At 54.9% G+C, this 22,232-nt stretch overlaps 4 protein-coding genes across 7 annotated transcripts in view; 3 read left to right on the forward strand and 1 right to left on the reverse strand.

Moving 5' to 3' along the window:
* GANAB (glucosidase II alpha subunit) overlaps positions 1 to 11,008 on the forward strand; it is a 93,869-nt gene extending 82,861 nt beyond the window's left edge. For 3 of the 4 annotated variants that reach the window (XM_058662898.1, XM_058662894.1, XM_058662897.1), the window contains 21 exons: positions 916 to 1,095; positions 1,528 to 1,593; positions 2,366 to 2,439; positions 2,585 to 2,668; positions 2,749 to 2,845; positions 4,118 to 4,298; positions 4,817 to 4,970; positions 5,155 to 5,390; positions 5,477 to 5,603; positions 5,705 to 5,784; positions 5,916 to 6,059; positions 6,185 to 6,281; positions 6,519 to 6,620; positions 6,765 to 7,008; positions 8,691 to 8,755; positions 8,879 to 8,955; positions 9,065 to 9,139; positions 9,305 to 9,418; positions 9,510 to 9,622; positions 9,774 to 9,874; positions 9,974 to 11,008. In XM_058662898.1, coding sequence (XP_058518881.1) covers positions 916 to 1,095; positions 1,528 to 1,593; positions 2,366 to 2,439; positions 2,585 to 2,668; positions 2,749 to 2,845; positions 4,118 to 4,298; positions 4,817 to 4,970; positions 5,155 to 5,390; positions 5,477 to 5,603; positions 5,705 to 5,784; positions 5,916 to 6,059; positions 6,185 to 6,281; positions 6,519 to 6,620; positions 6,765 to 7,008; positions 8,691 to 8,755; positions 8,879 to 8,955; positions 9,065 to 9,139; positions 9,305 to 9,418; positions 9,510 to 9,622; positions 9,774 to 9,874; positions 9,974 to 10,083 — 2,521 coding nt within the window. In that variant the 3' untranslated portion in view covers positions 10,084 to 11,008. The remainder of the gene's footprint in view (positions 1 to 915; positions 1,096 to 1,527; positions 1,594 to 2,365; positions 2,440 to 2,584; positions 2,669 to 2,748; positions 2,846 to 4,117; positions 4,299 to 4,816; positions 4,971 to 5,154; positions 5,391 to 5,476; positions 5,604 to 5,704; positions 5,785 to 5,915; positions 6,060 to 6,184; positions 6,282 to 6,518; positions 6,621 to 6,764; positions 7,009 to 8,690; positions 8,756 to 8,878; positions 8,956 to 9,064; positions 9,140 to 9,304; positions 9,419 to 9,509; positions 9,623 to 9,773; positions 9,875 to 9,973) is intronic. The other variant, XM_058662895.1, reaches the window with a different exon arrangement.
* Positions 7,892 to 8,307, forward strand: LOC101529489 (cytochrome c oxidase subunit 7A2, mitochondrial-like). The gene has a single exon (XM_036495529.2). It carries the CDS (start codon positions 7,892 to 7,894, stop codon positions 8,150 to 8,152), a length of 261 nt encoding a protein of 86 aa, XP_036351422.1. The 3' UTR covers positions 8,153 to 8,307.
* A 4,646-nt stretch (positions 11,009 to 15,654) lies between the features above and the next one.
* On the forward strand, positions 15,655 to 19,742 carry B3GAT3 (beta-1,3-glucuronyltransferase 3). The gene is made up of 5 exons (XM_058662916.1): positions 15,655 to 15,928; positions 16,857 to 17,031; positions 18,130 to 18,490; positions 18,654 to 18,944; positions 19,259 to 19,742. The coding sequence occupies exons 1-5, from the start codon at positions 15,847 to 15,849 to the stop codon at positions 19,355 to 19,357; spliced, it is 1,008 nt and encodes a 335-aa protein (XP_058518899.1). The 5' UTR covers positions 15,655 to 15,846; the 3' UTR covers positions 19,358 to 19,742.
* Positions 19,743 to 20,137: 395 nt separating this feature from the next.
* Positions 20,138 to 22,223, reverse strand: ROM1 (retinal outer segment membrane protein 1). Its single transcript, XM_004596894.3, has 3 exons — positions 21,152 to 22,223; positions 20,552 to 20,798; positions 20,138 to 20,436 (listed from the first exon to the last, which is right to left on the reverse strand). Exons 1-3 carry the CDS (start codon positions 21,739 to 21,741, stop codon positions 20,215 to 20,217), a joined length of 1,059 nt encoding a protein of 352 aa, XP_004596951.2. The 5' UTR covers positions 21,742 to 22,223; the 3' UTR covers positions 20,138 to 20,214.
* Between the last annotated feature and the right edge of the window lie 9 nt (positions 22,224 to 22,232).

Raw genomic sequence — 22,232 nt, forward strand, 5'->3', positions numbered from 1 at the left:
CATGTCTCCTGCACCCAGTTTCCCTTGTAGTTCATTTTACCTGATGAATTCATAATGTGATTTTTTTTCTCTTTACCTGAAAGAAGATTAACAGAGAGAAGGAGAGACAGAGAAAGATCTGTCTGCTGGTTCACTCCTCAGCTGGCCTCCACGGCCAGCACTGCTAATCCAAAGCAAGGAGCCTTTCAGGAGGTCTCCCACATGGGTGCAGGGGTTCAAGGCCCTGGATCATCTTCTACCACCTTCCCAGGCCATAAGTAGGGAGCCAGATCGGAAGTGGACCAGCCGGGACATGAGCTAGCACCCATATGTGTTCCTGGTGCTTAACAGGTGGAAGATTACTCTGTTGAGCCATGGCACCAGCCCCAATAGTAGAGCTTCCTCTGGGTCTCCCATGCGGGTGCAGGGTCCCAAGGCATTGGCCGTCCTCTGCTGCTCTCAGGCCACAAGCAGGGAGCTGGATGGGAGGTGGAGCAGCCGGTACATAAACTGGCACCCGTATGGGATCCTGCTGCATGGAAGGCGAAGATTTAATTGTTGGCCACTGCACTGGGCCCAGAAATTCTTATTCTTAATGCTGTATATGTATTCGTTTTTTATGTAATACTGTTTCAATGTCAAAAAAATATTTATGTTTTCTTGTAAAATTTTTACTGTGAAATCATGATCTTTCTGGACTCGATGAGAACATGACACTCGGTAAGAACATGACACTGTTGTTTTCCTGTATAGGAAGTCTTTTCTTTTTTCTTTTTTCATGTTCCACTAGACTATTTTCTCATGACTGCTATCCCACTCTGTAATGTCAGAGTTCTAAGTGTGATTGGGTCTTTATTTGGGTCTTCCCCTGGTCAGTGTGTTCTCATGACTCCTTGCAAGTCCTGCTGAGCTGATGTGATTGTATCCCTTCCTTAGGCTTTCTGTCTCTGGACGGGATGACAATACCGTGGAGCTAACCGTGGCTGAGGGACCCTACAAAATCATCTTGACGGCACAGCCGTTCCGCCTCGACCTGCTGGAGGACCGCGTCCTTCTGCTCAGTGTCAATGCTCGAGGACTCCTGGGCTTTGAGCACCAGAGGACCCGCAGGGTCCCGTGAGTACTGCAGTCAGGTCTACAGAGAACCTAGCAGGGAAGGGCCAGGGAACATTTAGGGGTCCCATGCTTGAGTTCCTGGGAGGGTGCAGGGTGGGGCTGCCAAGTGGGAGGAGCTGTCTTAGGGAGGGCAGGAATCCAAGCTGGGGTGATATTCTGCATGTCCTGTGCAGGCCAGGAGACGGTCGCTTGGTCCCTGTGCTGTACCCTGGGCACCTTCTCTGGGAGTTCTGCCTGGGTCTGCCTCTCCCTCCTCCCCTTCTCACATCATCACATTTCCCAAATTTATTTTCTTTCTTTTTATTTTTTATTTTTTGGTTTCTTTCCCCCATCTCTGGAAGTTTGTCTACTGAAACTCACTTTTATGTTTCTGTTTTTGTGTTGGTTTTGTGCCTCCTTTTCCCCTTCCCTGCCCATCTCCTCCTGCCCCAGTGTCTCGGATAGAGTTAGTGTGTCGCTCGGTAGCATGTGGGATAAGATCAAGAACCTTTTCTCTAGGTAAATTCATTTGGCTGTTGGTACTGTATCTGTTCCTGTGCCCTCACCCACCCTTCACTTGCCCTCAGGGGCATGTGCCCGAGATCCTTTCCTGCCCTCTCCTTCACTCACCCCCTTTCTCAGCTCTGTAGTGTCCGAGTCCCTTAGTGCCCTGGTACCCAGGTGCCCTAGCTGGCAGCCCCCTGGGAAAAACAAGATGAGTGTTTAAAGTCACCTGAGTGATGCTGCCTATACCTGGGGTTCCTGGCCTCCGGCCAGGGTATACCTGAGGTTCTGGGCAGAGCTGCTTTCCAGCTGCCCCCCAAAGCATTGTTTGGCAGAACCCTTGAAATCCTTGTGTATAGCCGAGGGACTTGCTATGCTGTGACCTACTTGCCTTTGCAAATCCCTGGTTGAACTAGGAGGCTGAGGCCCATTGAGGGCACTCAGGGCCCACACCATGACGAACATTCAGAGCCCAGGCCTCTGAGCTGCTCTGCCTGTCCCTTCTAGAATGCTGGCAGAAGCTGGGGAATTAGGGCCTTTGTGTGAAAGGGTCTTCCTAGGTGGCATTTATTCTTCATTTCCTTGTCTTCATCCCTCCACCCTTGCCCCTCACCTCTTTTGTGAACCTGCCTGCTCCCTGGGGGTCCGTCTCCAAGCTTTAATGTTCAATCCCTCCATTGCTTTCGTTCCTTTGGACCCTTGGCTCTCTATTCCCCCACCCCTCCTTCCACTAGCCCCTCGTCCCTGCCCCCTCTGGATTGGAGCAGACAGCTCTCCTACCTTCCAGGCAAGGATCAAAAGACCCAGCTGAGGGCGATGAGGCCCAGCCCGAGGAAATGCCTGAGGATGGTGACCAGGCAAGTAGGAGGGTGTGGGTGGTTGGAGGATGCTGCTGGCTGGGAGGCTGGAGCTTAGTGTTGCCCTCAGGGATGGCGTGTGGAAGATGAGAGGGCGAGAGAGAACTGATTATGATTGGGTAGTGGATCACTTTCCTCCTTACAGCCAGAGGAGACCCAGGGGAAGGCAGAGAAAGATGAGCCAGGAGCCTGGGAAGAGACATTCAAAACTCATGCTGACAGCAAGCCACATGGTGAGCGGCTGGGAGAGCCAAGGGCAGGGGGATCCTTTGCTGAGCCAAGGCCCCGGAGCTCATCCTTTGTTTTCTTCCAGGCCCCACGTCTGTGGGTTTGGACTTCTCTCTGCCAGGCATGGAACATGTGTACGGGATCCCTGAGCATGCAGAGCCCCTGAGGCTGAAGGTCACAGAGTGAGTTCCATGGGACGTCAGAGTCTGGGGGAAAGAGGACAGGAGAGAGTTAGGGGTGGGGGAGAGGTGGGTGCAGACTGAACACTCAGACAGCCCTGGATCACTGCTTGTGCCCGACGACCGTTCGTTGAACAGATGCCCTTTGAGGAAGGGCAGAGGAGCAGGCTGCTGCCAGGGATGCCACGTCTCATATCAGAGTGCAGGTTTGAACCTGAGGCCTGGCTCCTGGTGCCGCTGATCTGATGTGCTCAGGAGGTGGCACTGATAGTCCAGATATGTGTGTTATTGCCAGCTGTGTGGGAGACTGACGTGGAATTCCATATTTCCAGCCCTGGCCGTCGGGTATTTGGGGAGTGAATCAGCAGAGGGAAGATCTCCCTGTTAATCCCTGTCTTTGTTCCGTTGACTTTCAAGTGAAGGAGGGAAGGAAAGAATGAATCAAGTAAATACATGCCATAAGCTTTGTTTTTTTTTTTTAAAGATTTATTTGTTTTTATTGGAAAGGCAGATATACAGAGAGGAAGAGAGACGGGAAGATCCTCTGTCCGATGGTTCACTCCCCAAGTGGCTGCAACGGCCGGAACTGAGCCGATCCAAAGCCAGGAGCTTCTTCTGGGCCTGCTATGCGGGTGCAGGGTCCCAAAGCCCTGGGCGGTCCTTGACTGCCTTCCCAGGCCACACGCAGGGAGCTGGATGGGAAGTGGAGCTGCTGGGATTAGAACCGGCAACCATATGGGATCCTGGAGCATTCAAGGCGAGGATCCTAGCCGCTAGGCCATGCCGCCGGGCCCTTAACCTTTTTTATTTTAAAGCTTAAAGCTGGGCCCAGTGCGATAGCATAGCAGTTGGGATCCTTCCTTGGATGCACTGGAATCCCATTGGGGCACCGGTTCTAATCCTAGCGGCCCTGCTTCCCATCCGGCTCCCTGCCTGTGTCCTGGGAAAGCAGTCAAGGACGGCCCATAGCTTTGGGACCCTGCACCCGCATGGGAGACCCGGAGGAGGTTCCTGGTTCCTGGCTTCGGATCGGCGCAGCACCGGCTGTTGCGCTCACTTGGGGAGTGAATCATTGGACAGAAGATCTTCCTCTCTGTTCCTCCTCCTCTCTGTATATCTGACTTTGTAATAAAATTAATAAAAATCTTTAAAAGAGAAAAAGGTTAAAAGGAAGAGCAGTGGAGCCAGTTCTTAGTATATTGCTGAGTCTGTGGGGTGGGGGTTGTGTGTTCCTCAAACGGGGCCCGCTGTTACCCTGCGTTTGTCTGTCTGCAGAGATGGGGAGCCATATCGCCTCTACAATTTGGATGTGTTCCAGTATGAACTGTACAACCCCATGGCCCTCTATGGGTCTGTGCCTGTGCTCCTGGCCCACAACGCGCATCGTGACTTGGGCATCTTCTGGCTTAATGCGGCAGAGACCTGGGTTGACATATCCTCCAACACCGCGGGGAAGGTGCGAGCGTGGGGCTCGGGGGCTGGAGGGAGCCTGCCAGGCCCTGAGGCTGAGGAGTACACCGAGTGCATCAGCTTTGAGGAGACCGCTGGGGCAACTGTTGTAGACTGAGTGAGAGTGGGCAGGATTACAGCTCCCTTCCCACGTGGCCCAGGGAATGGCATTGCCCTTTCCAGCTGAGGGAAGTCCCTTGTCAGTGTATTGTGTGCTGGGCACTCATACAGATGCTGGAGAGGTCGTGCTGAGCGTGATGAGTCCTTACTCGCAGGGAACAGGGAAGGCAGACTGAGCTCAGGGCTGTAGGTGCTAGCAAAGAAATGACGGTCTCACATGGTGGGGTGGTGGTGCTGCTGAAATCGGGTGGGAGGGCTTCATGGAGGAGGGGACCTTCCGGCCCAGACCAGAATGAATCATTGGGAGTTAGCCGGGTGAGCACTGCGAACAGAGAAGTGTGGCGTGTGTCTTGCTTTTGGGAAGTGAGCAGGCAGGTGTTCCATGTCTCTTGGATCCCTGTGCAGACCTTGTTTGGGAAGATGATGGACTACCTGCAGGGCTCTGGGGAGACACCGCAGACCGATGTCCGTTGGATGTCAGAGAGTGGAATTATCGATGTCTTCCTGATGCTTGGACCTTCCGTCTTGGATGTCTTTCGGCAGTATGCTAGTCTCACAGGTAACTGATGTCCTCAGTCTGTCGGAAGCCTCATTCTTCTGCCTGACTTGAGACGCTTTTTGTGCACATTTTGAGAAGTTCTGTGCCTCCCCCAGCCATTTTTCCTTTACCCTGAAGCCTCCCTCAATTTCTGGGTGTCCCCCATCGGCCCCCAATGTGAGCCTGTCCCTCATTGAACCTGCAGGCACCCAGGCATTGCCCCCACTCTTCTCCCTGGGCTACCACCAGAGCCGCTGGAACTACCGGGATGAGGCTGATGTCTTGGAAGTGAACCAGGGCTTTGATGATCACAACATGCCTTGTGACGTCATCTGGCTGGACATTGAACATGCTGACGGCAAGCGGTATTTCACCTGGGACCCCAGCCGGTTCCCGCAGCCTCTCACCATGCAGCAGCACTTGGCCTCCAAGAGGCGGAAGGTAAAAGGGCTGAAGCCATGGTTGATCTTGAGAAAGGCTGAGGCAGAAGTCCTGGAGAGCTTTAACCACCCTATTCTTTCCCCCAGCTGGTGACCATCGTAGATCCCCACATCAAGGTGGACTCTGGCTACAGAGTACACGAAGAGCTGCGGAACCAGGGGCTATACGTTAAAACTCGAGATGGTTCTGACTACGAGGGCTGGTGCTGGCCAGGTAGGCAAGCTGTGAAGGGAGGGAGACACCACATGGGGGCAAGGCAGGTGGAGTGGCAGCTCTTGTCCTGTGGGTTGGCAGTCACCTTTACCATCTCCTAGGCTCAGCTGGTTACCCTGACTTCACTAATCCCACGATGAGGACCTGGTGGGCCCACATGTTCAGCTTCGACAATTATGAAGTAAGAAAGGCCTCTCCAGATCAGTCTTCTTGGCACCCCCCATTTTGCTTGGTTGTCTGTAACATCCCAGGGGCCTGTGATGATCCTGGGAGCCCTCTGTTGTAACACAACCTGTCCCCCTGTGTGCCCAGGGCTCATCTCCTAACCTCTACGTCTGGAATGACATGAATGAGCCATCAGTGTTCAATGGTCCAGAGGTCACCATGCTCAAGGACGCCCAGCATTACGGAGGCTGGGAGCACCGGGACATCCACAATCTCTATGGCTTCTACGTGGTGAGGCGCTGGGAGGAGAGAGGTGGTGGAAAGGGGGATACGTGGACCAGAGGCTAAGGTCCTGGGCCCTGGGAACATGACAGGTGTCTGCTCCTCACTGGCTCTGCTCTCTTCTCCCTTCCCAGCACATGGCGACGGCTGATGGGCTCATCCTGCGTTCAGGGGGCGTAGAACGCCCCTTTGTCCTAAGCAGGGCTTTCTTCGCTGGCTCCCAGCGCTTTGGTAAGATCTGGAGAGCAAGGCTGTGAAGGGCAATGGGCGGGAGCCGTGAGCTTGGGCCTGGCTTTCTGCCCCTCCTCAGAGCTGTACCTCCCACGTGGGGCCTTGAAGAGGGCATGCGGGGGCGGGTGGTGCGGTCCTGTGCAGATGCACTTGTGAATGCTGACACCTTCAGCAGAGTTCTGCAGACAGGACTGAGTCCCCGCCCTGTGCAGCCCGCCCACCTCTTGTGTTCCACAGGCGCAGTGTGGACAGGGGACAACACTGCCGAATGGGACCACTTGAAGATTACAATCCCCATGTGTCTCAGCTTGGGGCTGGTGGGACTTTCCTTCTGTGGCGGTAAGAGTAGGAGGAATTCAGAGGGTTGGTTGGGTGGGACAGAGGCAGAGTGGAGGGTCCAGAGTCCAGGGAGGGCCTTGGAAAGCTCCTCCATGTCCTGATTCATCTACTCTTTGGATCTGTTTTCTTTCTGCCCTCTCCCAGCGGATGTGGGTGGTTTCTTCAAAAATTCTGAGCCAGAGCTGCTTGTACGCTGGTACCAGATGGGTGCGTACCAGCCGTTCTTCCGTGCACATGCCCACCTGGACACGGGGCGGCGAGAGCCATGGCTGTTATCCTCTCAGCACCAGGACATAATCCGGGATGCCCTGGGCCAGCGGTACTCCCTGCTGCCTTTCTGGTACACCCTGTTCTATCAGGCCCACCGTGAAGGGGTTCCTGTCATGAGGTAAGTGACACCCGATAGGTCTGTGCAGAACGGGCTGAGGTGGCTGTGGGGCAGAGGTGAGGGGGCCACATCTGTGGGCCTCTCTACTAGCCAGGTCATCGTGAAAGAAGGAATCTGGTTTGAAGATTAAAGGTGAAGGGAAGCGTAATAGGATTAAAGGCAGTAAAGTTGGAAAGAAAATTGCCAACATTGATGACAAAAATAAAACCGAGTAATGGAATTAGGAGAATCCACAAAGACTATGGTCTTGATCTTTGTGATCTGGAGGAAGCACATTCTAAACTGAGGAGGTCACAGATGCCAAAGGTGTAGAGGGCACTTTTGTTTGTTCGTTCCGGGATTAGAAACAAGCCAGCCGGTGATCTCATCCTGGGGATCCCGCAGGCCATGCCTCTGGGGTGCACAGAGTCTGTTGGAAAATGCTGTGCAGAGAGCAGAGTTAGGGAGTGAAATGGCCTGGCCAAGGTGGTCTTGCATAGCTGAGCCCTGACTGGCTGCAACCTCCTAACTTTTTTTTTTCCCTTAAAACTGAATTATATGAAAGAGCTCCCAAATGTCCACAGTAGTCAGTACTGTACCAGGCTGAAGCCAGGAACTGGAAACTCGAATTGAGCTTCCTACATGGGAGACGGGGACCCAGCTCCCTGAGCCCATCACTTGGCGTCTCTTAAGGCACACCTTAGGAGGAAGCCAGAATTGGGGTGAGGTCAGGACTTGATATGGGCATATTAAGTGATGTCTTAACACTTAATTTACTAGGCCCAGTGGCCCAATCCCCATGGTGGTTCTTCCCTCCCTGCACCCCTCTCTTTAAGATTCATTTATTTGCTCCTCCGTTCCTGGTGTTCGGTTGTTGTGGTTGGTGGGCCATGAAGGAATCAGGATGCTGCGGAATCTGCTGGCTCTTTGTCAGATTACCCAGATTACCCAGAGAACCATAAGCACTGCTTCACGCAGGCATTTTGAAAATAAAGTTGTGGAGAAACAAAAGCTGTTTCAGGAGGATAATGGAATTCCAGTGCATCTAAAGGGAGGGGTCGCTGATGCCCTCTTGTATAGCACCACCATGGTTCTTACAGTTGGTGGAACAGCATACGCCATATATCAGCTGGCCATGGCTTCCTTTCCCAAGAAGCAGGATTGACCTGAGTCATCCCAGAAACCATTCGGTTCCATTGCATTCAGCTCTCTATGGACCAGTAACGTGATAAATAAATGAGCTCTTCTTTGGGGATCAATATTTATTGACTGATACTAACTGCCACCAATAAAGCAGTCTTTACCATGAAAAAAAAAAAAGGTTCATTTATTTGAAAGGCAGAGTTGCAGAGAAAGAGAGAAATGGGGAGCGAGAGAGCAGAGCTCTTTCATCCGTGGTGTCACTGTCCAAATGGCTGCAATGGCTGGAGCAAGGCCAGGCCTAGACTCTGAGCCTGGAGCTCCCCCGTCTATATCCCAGATGGGCACAGGGGCTCATGACCAGGCTCCTCCTCACCTGCCTTCCCAGATGTATTAGTAGGGAGCTGGATTGGAAATGGAGCACATGGGACTCAAAGCAGCACCTACAGGGGCTGTGCAATGGGTTGGCTTAGCCCCCAGTGCTGCTGGGTCACTAATTCTTGCTAGAGCGTCTGTGACATCTTGTAACACGGCAGATGTCTTCCTTTGTCACTCCCTCCTAGGCCCATGTGGGTGCACTACCCTCAGGATGTGACCACCTTCAGTATAGACGATCAGTTCCTACTTGGTGAGAAAGGGGAGAATGAATTGGCGATGTTTGTGGGAGCTGGGGAGGAGTACCTGTGCAGCGGGTGGTTCAGAAGGACAGGTGGTCTCTGCCCAGTTCAGAGTGGATTCTGATGTGTTTTAGGGGATGCACTGCTGGTTCACCCCGTATCTGACCCTGGGGCCCACGGCGTGCAGGTCTATCTGCCTGGCCAAGGGGAGGTGAGTTCAGAGGAGTAGTGATAAAGATGGTGGACGCTAAAGGAGACAAACAGAATGGGAACTTGTGTACATCAAGCGACCGAGTGCCACGCTCTCCTGTCTCCTGCAGGTGTGGTATGATGTTCAAAGCTACCAGAAGCATCATGGTCCCCAGACCCTGTATCTGCCTGTGACCCTAAGCACTGTGAGTATGCCTGGTCCGGCTGCTGACTTCATCTGCCTGTAGATGGGGAAAGAGGTGCTTTGGGTTCCAGTACCTGTGTGGACACACAGCTGGGCAAGTGTAAAAGATGCAGTGGGGTTCAGGTTTACATCGGGGAGCTTGATGGCAGCACTGCTCGTGCCCTAGGTTCCCGTGTTCCAGCGTGGAGGGACAATCGTGCCTCGGTGGATGCGTGTGCGGCGTTCTTCAGACTGCATGAAGGACGACCCCATCACCCTCTTTGTTGCACTCAGCCCACAGGTGAGTCCCAGGCAGGGTGCCACCTTGTCCCAGGGCATGGGCCCTTGGTGTGCTCTGGGGCTGAGGCACTTACTGCCCTACTCGTGTTCAGGGTACTGCCCAAGGAGAGCTCTTTTTGGATGATGGGCACACCTTCAACTATCAGACTCGCCATGAGTTCCTGCTGCGTCGGTTCACATTTTCTGGCAACACCCTTGTTTCCAGGTAATGGAGTACCCTCTTAGGGGGTACTGGGCCTTGAAATAAACATAGTTCACTGTCCTCTTTTCTTGCCTCTTGACCTTGCTTTGGGGCTCTCCTTCCCTTCTGCCGTGACAAATTATCCCTAGTAAGCACTTGCTTTTGCCACCTCCAGCTCAGCAGATTCCAAAGGCCACTTTGAGACTCCAATCTGGATTGAACGTGTGGTAATCATGGGAGCTGGAAAACCAGCAGCTGTGGTACTCCAAACCAAAGGTGAGTCCCTGCCCCACCTGCCTGGCACAGAGGGGAAGCAGCAGCAGGTGGGATGCCTGCGCTGTCACAGTGATAATGGTGCTCCGCTCCCTCCCCCAGGAGCTCCTGAAAGCCGCCTAGCCTTCCAGCATGACCCCGAGACCTCTGTGTTGGTCCTGCGCAAACCTGGCGTGAACGTGGCATCCGACTGGAGCATTTCCCTGCGATAACCCTAGGGCTGTTCTGGGTGGGGGAAGGGTACAGTGGTGGGGAGAGGTCTCCTTTCTCCTGCCATGGAGTTTGACCCTCCCCAGACTTGTCCTGTTTAATCCTCAAGAGCCAGATTCTGCCAACATCTGGGCAGGATGAGAGGTTTGTCCCTGGTCTCCTCTCTCCTGAGCTCTCCCAGCCTCTCCCTTTGTCCGTGCCCTCCCCAGCCTCCTGTTGCTCTCACCGGAACACATCCACTTAGGAAGATGTGAGGACCGCAGGACCCTTACCTTCCCTCCTCGGAGCCCTGACCTCCCGCAGACCTGATCCATTCATGCCTCTTGTGTTGATGCCTTTTCCTGGAAGAAGAGGAAGACAGTGACCTTAGAAGTTCCTGTCTTGCCCTTCTCTCCCCACCAGACTGCTTTCCTCTCTTGATTTCTTCCTGATTCCACCCTGTCAGCTGTCCGTGTCTGATGCTCCACTGATACACTGGGACCACCTTTGACCTGTAAGGGATGAATGGATTAAAGGAGTGAGGTTGCTGGAGAACATCCTCTTCTCTCCCATCCCGACCTTTCCCTTTCCCCAATTCCTGCTGGTCTACCTCCCCTGCCCCTTGGGGGAAAAAGTTGCTATACTTCCTTAAGAGGGGGTGGGCGTTAAACTTCTTTTGCCCCCTTGTCCCCCTGTGGGGCACTCAAGATGGAGAAATCAGCTGTGGTTTCCTTGAATCACGAACACCTGTATTTATTGCTGGGAAAAGGCTGAGGGTTGGGGAGGGGAGTGATCATGTGTGCCCATGGCTGGCCCAAAGCCCTGGGATGGGGGGGAGGACCAATTGGGACTGGGGGTAAAACATTTGTGGGGATTCTTTTTACTTCTTGGCCCCCAGCTGTGACAGGTTTTGATAAAAGGAGAAACAATAAAGAAACCATAAGTAACTGTCAAGTGTCTGAATTCTAGTTCTAGCCTGAGCCATATATCTAGGGAGCTGAAGGGTCTGGCATCTTCACTAGGGTTTAGCAAAGGTGGCTTAAGATGCCGCTCCAGGATGACTACATCCCCTGGAGTACTTGGGATCAGCCTCCTGTGGACAGAGCATCCTGGGAAGTAGCAGATGAGAATGAGACCCGAATGGAGCACCTGGCTCCTGGCTCGGGTCCAGTGCCTCAGCCCTGGCATTGTGGCTACTTAGGGAGTGAACCAGCAAGTGGAAGATTGTTTCCACCTTTCAAATAAAATAGGGAGGAAAAAGAAAATAAAGGCCTGCGTCAGCTTGCTGTTTTTGGTTTTTTGTTGTTGTTGTTGTTGCTTTAGTTGTTTTTTGTCAGCATGCTGGTTGTTGATGTCCACAGCAGAGCCCATAAGGTTGGAGTAAGCCCAATTAGTGATGTTCCGCAGGTGAGGAAGTCCTTGTAGGACAAACGCCAGTCGAGTCAGGTGTTAGCACCCTGAAGGCTGCTGCTCCAGCTCACAGCACTTTAGAAAACTTTCCATTGTTTAATGGCAGGAAATAGTTTCCTCTGTTTTATACAATATAAATCTTAAAAAGATCATTGTACATCAACTGTTTTGTTTTTTCTTTGAAAGAGTGACATAGTGGGAGAGAGAGAAATCTTGCATCAGCTGGTTCACTCCCCAAATGGCTACAACAGCCTGGGCTGGCTAGACCAAAGGCAGGAGCTCAGCTTTCCAACCAAGTTTCTTGTGACAAGGCCTTGTGCCATCCTCTGCTGCTTTCCTAGCTGCATTGTTTGGGGAACTGGACTGAAGTTTACTAACTGGGATGTAAACCTGTGCTCTGAGAGGATGCTAGCATCATGGCAGCTTCTCTTTAGAGATTTATTTTTATTGGAAAGGCAGATTTACAGAGAGAAAGGGAGAGATCTCCCATCCGCTGATTCACTGCTGAAGTGGCCACAGCAGCCAGAGCTGAGCCCATCCAAAGCCAGGAGCTTCTGGGTCTCCCTTGTGGGTGCAGACTCCCAAGGCTTTGGGTCATCCTCTACTGCTTTCTTAGACCACAAGTGGGGAGCTGGATGGGAAGTAAAACAGCCAGGACACAAGCTGGCGTGCTGGAGTCCATGTGGTGGGTGTGGAAGACATGAAGGTGTGAAGAGTATTGTTCCATTGCAGGCAGGGCCCATGGGATGTCTCTGCATCCACCTGAAGGCATTTCCACCTTCCTTTGCATGGACACCCGGACAACCCCGCTGGGATTTCTGTAATCTGTTTAGCCATTGTGGGTCTTTGCTGTCAATGTGAGCCTGGAAGTTGATGTTGGTGATACCATTTTAGCAAAAAGTCCTTTTATTCTTGCTGCCCCAATTGACCTTATGCTTATCAAGCGTGTTCCGTCCCCAGGTGTAGTGAGAATCTATTCTTCCCTCTTTCCTTGATCTTTAACTCCCTCCTTCTGTGATGCATTTCCTTCCTTAACTGATTCAATGTGTTACTGATTGATACGCACCATCTATTGAGAACTTCCTGACCACAGGGTCAGGATGGATAACATTCTGCTTTCAGGTGAAACAAATGGCAAAATTATCCGTGGAAACACCCACTTAACCATGACGTCAAAAGTCTGAGCCAGAGTTTGACTGCTTCTGTGCAAATAAAGCGGACAGCTTTCCCACATTGTCCATTATGATCATGAAATCGTAGTGGTTCCTTTCCCCTTTACGCCTCATCCACGCACCCTTCTCAAGTTCCGAACTCGGCTGGAGCTGGACTCTAGCACTGGCGCCCAAATGGGATTCCAGGTGTGCAAGGCGAGAACTTTAACCATTCAGCTACCACTCTGCGCCCATTAGGTTTGTTGTTTTAATTTGAAAAGAAATAATAATTTGAAATAGCCAAGTTAGGGCCACTGTTGTGGCAGTTGTTTAAGCTGCCACTTACGGGGCTGATGTGATGGGTCAGTGACTAAGTTTTAACCGTACAAGCACTGGGATCCCATATGGGCGCCAGTTTGTGTCCCAGCTGACCACTTCCCATCCAGCTCCCTGTCTGTAGCCCTGGAAAGCAGTCAAGGATGGCCCACAGCCTTGGGACCCTGCACCCACGTGGGAGACCCAGAAGAAGCTCCTGGCTTCGGATCGGCACAGCTCCGGCCATTGCAGCCACTTAGGGAGTGAATCAATGGATAAAAGATCTGTCTTCTCTGTATATCTGCCTTTTCAATAAAAATAAATACATCTTTTAAGAAATACAACAGATTGGGCCCGGCGGCGTGGCCTAGCGGCTAAAGTCCTCGCCTTGAAAGCCCCGGGATCCCATATGGGCGCCGGTTCTAATCCCGGCAGCTCCACTTCCCATCCAGCTCCCTGCTTGTGGCCTGGGAAAGCAGTTGAGGACGGCCCAATGCATTGGGACCCTGCACCCGCGTGGGAGACCCGGAAGAGGTTCCTGGTTCCCGGTATCGGATTGGCGCGCACCAGCCCGTTGCAGCTCACTTGGGGAGTGAAACATCGGATGGAAGATCTTCCTCTCTGTCTCTCCTCCTCTCTGTATATCCGGCTTTCCAATAATAATAAAATCTTTAAAAAAAAAAAAAAAAAAAAGAAATACAACAGATTTTGGGCCCGATGGCATGGTCTAGCGGCTAAAGTCCTTGCCTTGAACGCACCCAGGGATCCCATGTGGGTGCCAGTTCTAATCCCGGCAGCTCCACTTCCCATCTAGCTCCCTGCTTGTGGCCTGGGAAAGCAGTTGAGGACGGCCCAATGCATTGGGACCCTGCACCCGTGTGGGAGACCTGGAAGAGGTTCCAGGTTCCCGGCTTCGGATCGGCACGCACCGGCCGTTGAGGTGACTTGGGGAGTGAATCATCGGATGGAAGATCTTCCTCTCTGTCTCTCCTCCTCTCTGTATATCTGATTTTGTAATAAAATAAGTAAATCTTAAAAAAAAAGAAATATAACAGATTTTGCATATTTTATAGATGCAAGTCTAAAGAAGATAGTCACTTACTCCCTAAATTGTATTTGTAAGTAGGAAAAAGGGCAGCTAAAGAAGCCTTGTGGTGATCAGGATTTGAGGAATCCACCACTGAACGAATACTTCTGTCTGGCTGGAGGTGCCTTCTTGCCTTGGCACACCTCTAGGCATGCTGGAGAAACAGGGAACATGGCAGGTGGGACAGATCCTGTTATCTGGGAGAGACCTGGAAGACCATCCTTTGTGGATGGCAGTTTTTATCAGCCTTGTTACTGGATCTGTTTGCTCTGATGTCACCAAATAAGCAGCCTGGAGCAGGGGTTGCTTAGAAGAAAGTTTACTTGTGGCCAACACAATATGGAGGCTGACTTCCCTGAAGAGAGTGGCTCTGGGAGAAGCAGTGTACCAGGATGCCTGGGAGAACTGGAGGAGGCTTCCTGTTCCTGCATTGTCTTCCTACATTGGGTGTTCAAACTTCTGAGCTGAGGGGACCAGCGCCGTGGCCTAACGGCTAAAATCCTCACCTGAATGCGCTGGGATTCCATATGGGCGCCGGTTCTAATCCCGGCAGCTCCACTTCCCATCCAGCTCCCTGCTTGTGGCCTGGGAAAGCAGCCGAGGATGGCCCAAAGCCTTGCGACCTTGCACCCGCGTGGGAGACCTGGAAGAGGTTCCTGGTTCCCGGCTTCGGATCGGCACAGCACCAGCCGTTGAGGTGACTTGGGGAGTGAATCATCAGATGGAAGATCTTCCTCTCTTTCTCTCCTCCGCTCTGTATATCTGACTTTGTAATAAAAATAAATAAATCTTAAAAAAAAATTTTGAGCTAGGGGGCTAGCGCAATGACTCAATCGGCTGATTCTCCCTCTTTGGGTGCCTGGATCCCATATGGATCTGGTTTGTGTGCTGGCTGCTCCACTTCCCATCCAGCTCCCACTGACCTGGGGAAGCAGTAAAGGATGGCCCAAAGGGCTTGGGGCTCTGCACTCATGTGGGAGGCTCCTGGCTTTGGATCAGCTCCAGCCTTTGCAGCCACCATAAGAGTAAACCAGTGGATGGAGGATCTTTCTATTTCTCCTCTCCGTACATCTGCCTTTCTTATGAAGATCTGCCTTTCTAATCTGACCCAGGCTGCCTAAGGGCAGCTTTCCTTGTTTGCACTCATTCTGCCCACTCTGTCCCAGTCAAATGTCTCTTGCAAGTTCTACATTCTCTGGAATCAAACTCCAGCAAATACACCATTTTTAGACTTGGCCTGGTTCCTGCAAAAAACCCTGTACCCCTGGATTTCTTGGCTATAAACCCAGACAATGTCAACCCTTGCCAAAGGATTTTAGGAGACATTTGGAGGGTCCTCCTAGCATGCGGCAGGCCCCTTAGCATTCTGTAACAGTATCGAGCACCTGTCACGGGACGCTGCGTCTGAGAGGTGGATGAATGAACACAAGGAGAAAATCTGGCTGCAAGGACCGAGGTTCTTCTGCAGTTCCGTGCCCAAGGGGCGGGTCTTGGTGCCAGCCCCACGTGCTTCCACCCAGGCTGCTTACTGCCAGCCACGCGGGCTCGACACACCGGATGTGGCGTCAGTCCCCCGCGGTTCCCGGAATGAGGCGGAGGGACGGGAACTTCACTCGGGTCGGGGGCGGGCGGGCGCACTGATGACCGGAAGTGGGCGCGGGCGCACGCGGCCAGCCCCGGCTCCCCGGTGAAGGCGGGGCGCGGGGCGCGGGGCGGGGCCGCTGCAGGGGCGGGAGCTGCGGGCTGGCGGCGGGGGGCCGGCACCCCTGGTCGTCCCCGCCGGACCCCCCCCCCCCAGGTCCGGCGCCCGCGGCGGCGCGGCCATGAAGCTGAAGCTGAAGAACGTGTTCCTCGCCTACTTCCTGGTGTCCATCGCCGGTCTCCTCTACGCGCTGGTGCAGCTCGGTGAGCGGGGCGGGGGGTGCGTCCACCCATCCTGCTCGGCCCCACGGACGGCCCTCTCTGCGGCCGCGGGCGCACTCCCCTCCCTGGGACCTTGCGAGGCCTGCATGATCTCGCTGCCGTCCGCCTGTCCGCTCTCCCTGGCGCTGCTGCGGCCAGCCTGCCCTTCTGACAGTTCCTCCGAAACCCCAGGCTCGGGCTCGTGCGCCGTGGCGCTCTGCTCCCCGGTCTTTCCCCACCATCGCTGGTCTTTCTCTAGGTTAAGTGTCATCTCCGAAGTGGCCACCCTAGCTAGCGTAACCTTCTTTCCGATTCCTTTTGATTCTCCACCCTTCACAGTCCGTAAATGATTTATTAATCTGTTTCTTTGCTTTGTGTCTGCCTCCCTTACTAACCTGAAAGCCCCTAGTGGGGAGAGACCGCGTGGGGCTTTGCTCCTTGCTGTATCCCTAGCAGGAAGGCTGTGCCTCCAAAGAGGAATGTTCAATAAATATTTATCCACTGATGGCATCGATGAATTTAATAATGAGTCTTGTGTCACACAGCCAAGGAAACAGATTGAGCCCTGTCATTCAAGGCTTTAGGGACAATGCCACCTCATGACCCTCGGGTGTTTGAAGGACTACCCTTTTAAGGACATCCACCTGTTTCTTACGAGCCCAGTAGCCAGAATTAGGTAGACGGGATGGAGGGAGATAGTCCACGCAGCGTCCAAGTGGAAATGAGAATGTACTGAGGATGAGGGGAGGCTGCTAACGGAGGCAGTACCTCCCGTACCCCCAGGCATGTGGAAGAGACCCCTGAGAAGTGCAAAGGGGAGCGATGGCTTCATCGCCTGGCGGTTGAGTGAGGGAGTGGTCCTCGGAGGAGATGCTCTGGAGTCTGAGGCTCGGCCCCCACCCCCTTTTCTGATTGGTGCTTCCTGGAACAGGCCAGCCATGTGACTGCCTCGCTCCGCTGCGGGCAGCAGCTGAACAACTTCGGCAGAAGGATCTCAGGATTTCCCAGCTGCAGGCAGATCTTCGCCGTCCACCCCCCGTCCCTGCCCAGCCCCCTGAGCCCGAGGCCCTGCCTACTATCTATGTTATTACCCCCACCTATGCCAGGTATGGGCTCAGATGTACCCAGAAGGGCTGTGTCAGCCAAGCCGTTGCGGTTGTCGAGCAGTGCTGGGAGGCTGTGGGTGGGGGGCTTTCCTCAGAAGAAAGCACACCAGAGGGCAGGACAAGTGACCCGCATCTCCCCCAGAAGGTCTCCTGTCTGTTCAGCAGAGATAGATGGACTACGAAGTAGAGTACCAAGGGCCTGCAAAATATTAGCATAGAATGAAGTTTCAAAGACATTTTGAGCTTCTCAATGAGTTAACTAGTGAGAGTTGAAAAGCCCTGCAGGGGGAAGGGACAGTCCTTAGCAGGGGCCAGCAGTCCTTAGCAGGGACTAGAAATGGCTCCACCAGCTTTTCTTTCCTTTGTGACTATTTCCTACAAGGCACTGAGTTAAGTGCTTTGCATTTATTTTGTCTCCATTCTTAAACTGAAGCCTTATTGCAGAGTCAGCCCAGAAGGGGGGCTGTGTGTTGTGCCTGTCATTCACAGGCCTTGTTGACACACCTGCCAGGACTCAGGTAGCTGAGCTAGTCAGGTACAGCAGGTCTACATAAGCCCCTTTCGCAGATGCGCACCGCCACTCCTGGGGCTGGCAGGCAGAGCTGCCCACTCCTAGTTCCTTCTCTAAACTCAGATATTTCCCTGGGATGAGCCGGGTTGCTCGGCTAAAATCAGTTCCTGCCTAGAAACCCTGTACAGCAGGAACAGCATTGGTCACTCTCTGATGCCATCTTGAAAACATCGCCCTTAGAGAAGCACTGTTGTTCCCATTCTACACCTGAGCAAATGGAGGCCAGGGAGAAGGGGCTCTGTTCTGATCAGCGGGGATGCACACTTAGATCTGTCTGATCCTGGAACCTCCCTGCCCTGAAATGATAATCTCCCACAGTTGGAGTCCTGGGGTTGAGGTGGGTGCCAGGCAGAACTGGAAAAACAGGGCAGGTGGACATCAGCATGAAGGTGACCAGCAAGGAAGAGGTTGATTTAGGCACTTCTGGGGAGCAGGCCATGAGGGACACCCAGAAGCAGCCTAGTCCCGCCTTGGGGAGCACATGGGGTCTGTGCCCTGCCTTCTTGCTGCATCTCTCGCCCCTGCAGGCTCGTGCAGAAGGCAGAGCTGGTCCGGCTGTCCCAGACCCTGAGCCTCGTGCCCCGGCTGCACTGGCTGCTGGTGGAGGATGCTGAGGGCCCTACCCCATTGGTCTCAGGACTGCTAGCCTCCTCCGGCCTCCTCTTCACGCACCTGGCGGTCCTCACCCCCAAGGCCCAGCGGCTTCGGGAAGGCGAGCCAGGCTGGGTCCGGCCCCGTGGTGTAGAACAGCGGAATAAGGCCCTGGACTGGCTCCGGGGCAAAGGGGGTGCCGTGGGGGGGGAGAAGGATCCGCCACCACCAGGGACCCACGGAGTCGTGTACTTTGCTGACGACGACAATACCTATAGCCGGGAGCTGTTTGAGGAGGTGAGCACTGGGATGGGAATGGGACAGGCTCCATCTGTTTCCGTGGTTACCATGGAGTGGGAGGCTGCAGGGTGCATGGGGCAAAGTGAGCCCAAGGGGCACCCCGTGCTGCTCCCTTTCCTCTGAGCCACCCCTCTCTTTTTTCTCTTCTGACCTCTGTTAGATGCGCTGGACCCGTGGTGTCTCAGTGTGGCCTGTGGGGCTGGTGGGCGGCCTGCGGTTTGAGGGTCCTCGGGTACAGGATGGCCGGGTTGTGGGCTTCCACACGGCCTGGGAGCCCAACAGGCCCTTCCCCGTGGACATGGCGGGATTTGCTATCGCCCTGCCCTTGCTGTTGGCTAAGCCCAGTGCCCAGTTTGATGCTACTGCCCCCCGGGGCCACCTGGAGAGCAGTCTCCTGAGCCACCTTGTGGACCCCAAGGACCTGGAGCCCCGGGCTGCCAACTGCACTCGGGTAAGGGCACAAAGCTGGGCACATCTGGGATGGCTCTGGGGTTGGGGGAGGGGTAGACCAGGAAGTCCCCCCACCAGCTCTCTAAGCCACCTTGCTTCTTCTCCCCAGGAAAGGGTCCTTGGGGAGTGAAGGAAGATGGGTGTTTCCCTGCCACTATGTCTGAGGGTCCCGGACTCTGGGTGGCCTAGAGAGGGTGCAGGGACAGAGATACATGTTAGAGGCACTAGAGCTTTCCTGTCCCCCACCCCAGCCCTTCACATTTTATAGTCTGTAGAGGGCGGCCTGGGGAGCCTAACTGAACCCTCCTGGTACAGGTGCTAGTGTGGCACACACGGACCGAGAAGCCCAAGATGAAGCAGGAAGAGCAGCTGCAGCGGCAGGGCCGCGCCTCAGACCCTGCCATTGAGGTGTGATGGCGGCCCCACTGCGACCACTACATTTCAGGCACAGACCTTGAGGGACTGGGCCCCAGGCCTGGCTGGCTTTCTAATTCCTGACCCCTCCAGAGCCAGGAGTGGGCCTAGGGCGTGGCCCAGCTGCTTTCCCTCCCCCCTCCCCCACCCCAGCCTGCCTTGTGGGCGGCCCACAGGCTGGGAACAAGCAGCCCTTGTATTGAGCCAGGTCAGCCTTGCCTGGGGTGAGCAGAAGGCCGGCCCACTGAAGAGGGCGGGCGGCAGAAGAACTGGGTAACTTATTGGGGGTTGGGCGTGCACTGGGGGGCTGGAGGAGCTGGCTGGACCCTCCCCACCTGAGCATGCGGACTCCCCTCCTACCTCCAGAATAAAGAATCTCAACCCTTAGGGTGCTCTTGTCATCCTTTGCTCTGCACAGCTGGTTCTTGCTGTCAGAACCTCCGAAATCTGGACACTTTTTCCTGCACAGGGTGAACCAGGGCCCAAGCTCTGGGGTCCTGGCCTTTCCATGGAACAGAAGTCGGTTCTTTCGGGGGGCTGCTCCCTCTTGATGAGACACAGCGCAGCTTCCAGTCGAACTTTATTGAGTCTGTTCACCTGCAGACTTCCCATGAAGTCACTTGTCACTTTCCCATCAGCCTGTTTTCTGTTCCCTGTTGTTCCGGCCATGAGGCCTAGGCCCTAGGACACCTGTTTTCCCATTTTGTCCTAATCCAGCTGGATGACTTTGCTTTATCCTTGTAATCCCAAAGACATACACACATACACCCTGAAACCTTGCAGGGGTGCGAGGTGCCAGGTTTCCAGATTTATCCTTCCCTCTTCCCTTCCCCCCAGGCCACACCCCATGTTGCAGGTCACTGGTCCTCAGGTGGACCCTCTTGGGGTAGTGCCTCGCCTGGTGCAGCCTCCTGGGGTGCTGGCTTGGGAGCAACCCCTCCTTGAAGCCAAGCTGTTTTCAGCATGTCTTTCAGCCCAGCCGGAAAGAGATAGCCCTGGGTGTCTCCTTCTGCATGGATGATCCCTCCCAGCCCCTCCAGCGCTGTCTGCAGGTATCGCAGACCCAGCAGCACCAAAGCCTGTGGGGGAAGCAAGGGGAAAAGCGTCAAGGGTGGTCAGTAGTTCAGGGCTGTAGGGCGGGAGGCCACTCTGGGTCCCAGGTCGGGGGAGGCCCTGGATACTTTGCTAACTCACCTGCAATAGGAAGGTGACGGCCAGCAGGCTGCCCAGTGTGCCTGCCAAGCCCTGCAGGTATCCCAGCAGCACCCCATGGCACCCTTGGGCCCAGAGGTTCAGGTTGGGTTGCCGAGGATCGAAGAGGGGGTGGGCGTGGGGGTCGGAGAGACGGCTCTGCAGGCAGGGCCGAGGTGAGTGGGGGTTGCAGCAGGAGAAGGGGACGCCGTCTATCAGGTAGAGGCCTTCCACGTTGCTCTGGATCCGGCTACGGGGGGAAGGGCGGGCTGTGAGTTGGGCTGGAGGTGGGCAGGGCTGGACGCAGACAGCAAAGCCTGCACTGCTTCTTTAGCTCCAATGATCTTTGCAGCTCTCTGCAATCTGTAACTATCTGCAAGGTAAATGTTGTTCTTTCGCTTTACAGGCTGGGACGTGGGCCGAGTGGCCTGGCTGCAGGACTTGAGTCACACAGCCGACAAGGGACAGGGCTCTAAGCCATTCTCCCGACGACTGTATTCTATTATAGTTTCAACTGGGTGAAGAGGGGGTCGTGTCTCAGGGCAAGGGAAGGGAAAGGCCTCGCAGCAGAGAAAGGAAGGGAAGGAGAAAGAAATCACTCACTCAGCCACGTCCTGATCACCAGGGTCCAGGTAACGACTGCTCACCCACTGGACCCCAAACCAATCCTTGTAGCCGTGGCGCCCACAGCACTGGTGCCTTAGCTGCAGCTCATCCACCAGCCGCTTGGCATGACAGTGTCCCGGCACCTCTGTATCCTTGTAGTGAACCAAGGCGGTCCCAAGGCCCTCCTCCAGCCCCTCCTCCAGACTGCTAGGCAAACCCAGGGCTAGCCCCAGGGCCAGGACTAGGAGCCCCCCACTCACAGCAGTGCCAGCCACCAGCAAGGGGCCCAGGACCCCCCGCCAGGCTGGGTACTGAGCCGCATCCAGACTTGCCCGGCTGGCTCCTGCACCCCCCAGTCCTGTGCCCAGGGCCAAGGCGCCTGCTGCCAGAGCAGTCCGTGGCAGGGCAGGGAATGGGCAGGATGGAGACAGGAAGGTGCCAAGGTGCCACAGCTGGATCAGAAGGTGCCCGCTACAGAGGAGGGTGAGGCCGCTGGCCAGCGCCAGCAGCCAGGAGCACAGCCACAGCCCCTGTGCCAGCCGGATGCGGGGCTGGAGCGGCAGGACCAGTGGCAGCACCGGCGCCATCTCCCATCTCTGCCCCAGAGAGAGAACAACCGGCGGGATGGGGGCTGGCCGGGGGCAGGTCGCTGAGTCAGCCTCGTTCGGCTTGAGCTGGGCTAATGCCACCCTGACCCCAATACCCTGGGCATCCTCTCACACACATCACTCCCACCCCCACCCCCCTCCTTAAGAAGCCAACGCCAGCTCCCGTTCGGGATGCCTTGGCCAGGTCCCTTAGGAAAAGTTCCGCCCCCGGGCTGAAGGCCCGTTTCGTGACCCCGCCCCTGCCCTTTCGCGGAAGTGGGGGGTTTGGTCGGCTGAGCCCTAAGAAGCCAAGGGACCGGGTGGTGGGGGATGGAGGCGCACTCCGCCTCCAGGATCCCCCTGGGAATGGGGGGGGCGGGGACCGGGAAGGGTTTGGCGACCCGAGGCCGGCAGGGTGAGCGAGGGTCAGGCGCTGGCCCCGCCCTCGACGGCGCGGCGAGGTCCGGACAGGGAGGGGTTACCAGGCGGCC

This window comes from Ochotona princeps, chromosome 4 (assembly GCF_030435755.1).
Source record: "Ochotona princeps isolate mOchPri1 chromosome 4, mOchPri1.hap1, whole genome shotgun sequence".
In the NCBI taxonomy this organism is placed as follows: Eukaryota; Metazoa; Chordata; class Mammalia; order Lagomorpha; family Ochotonidae; genus Ochotona; species Ochotona princeps.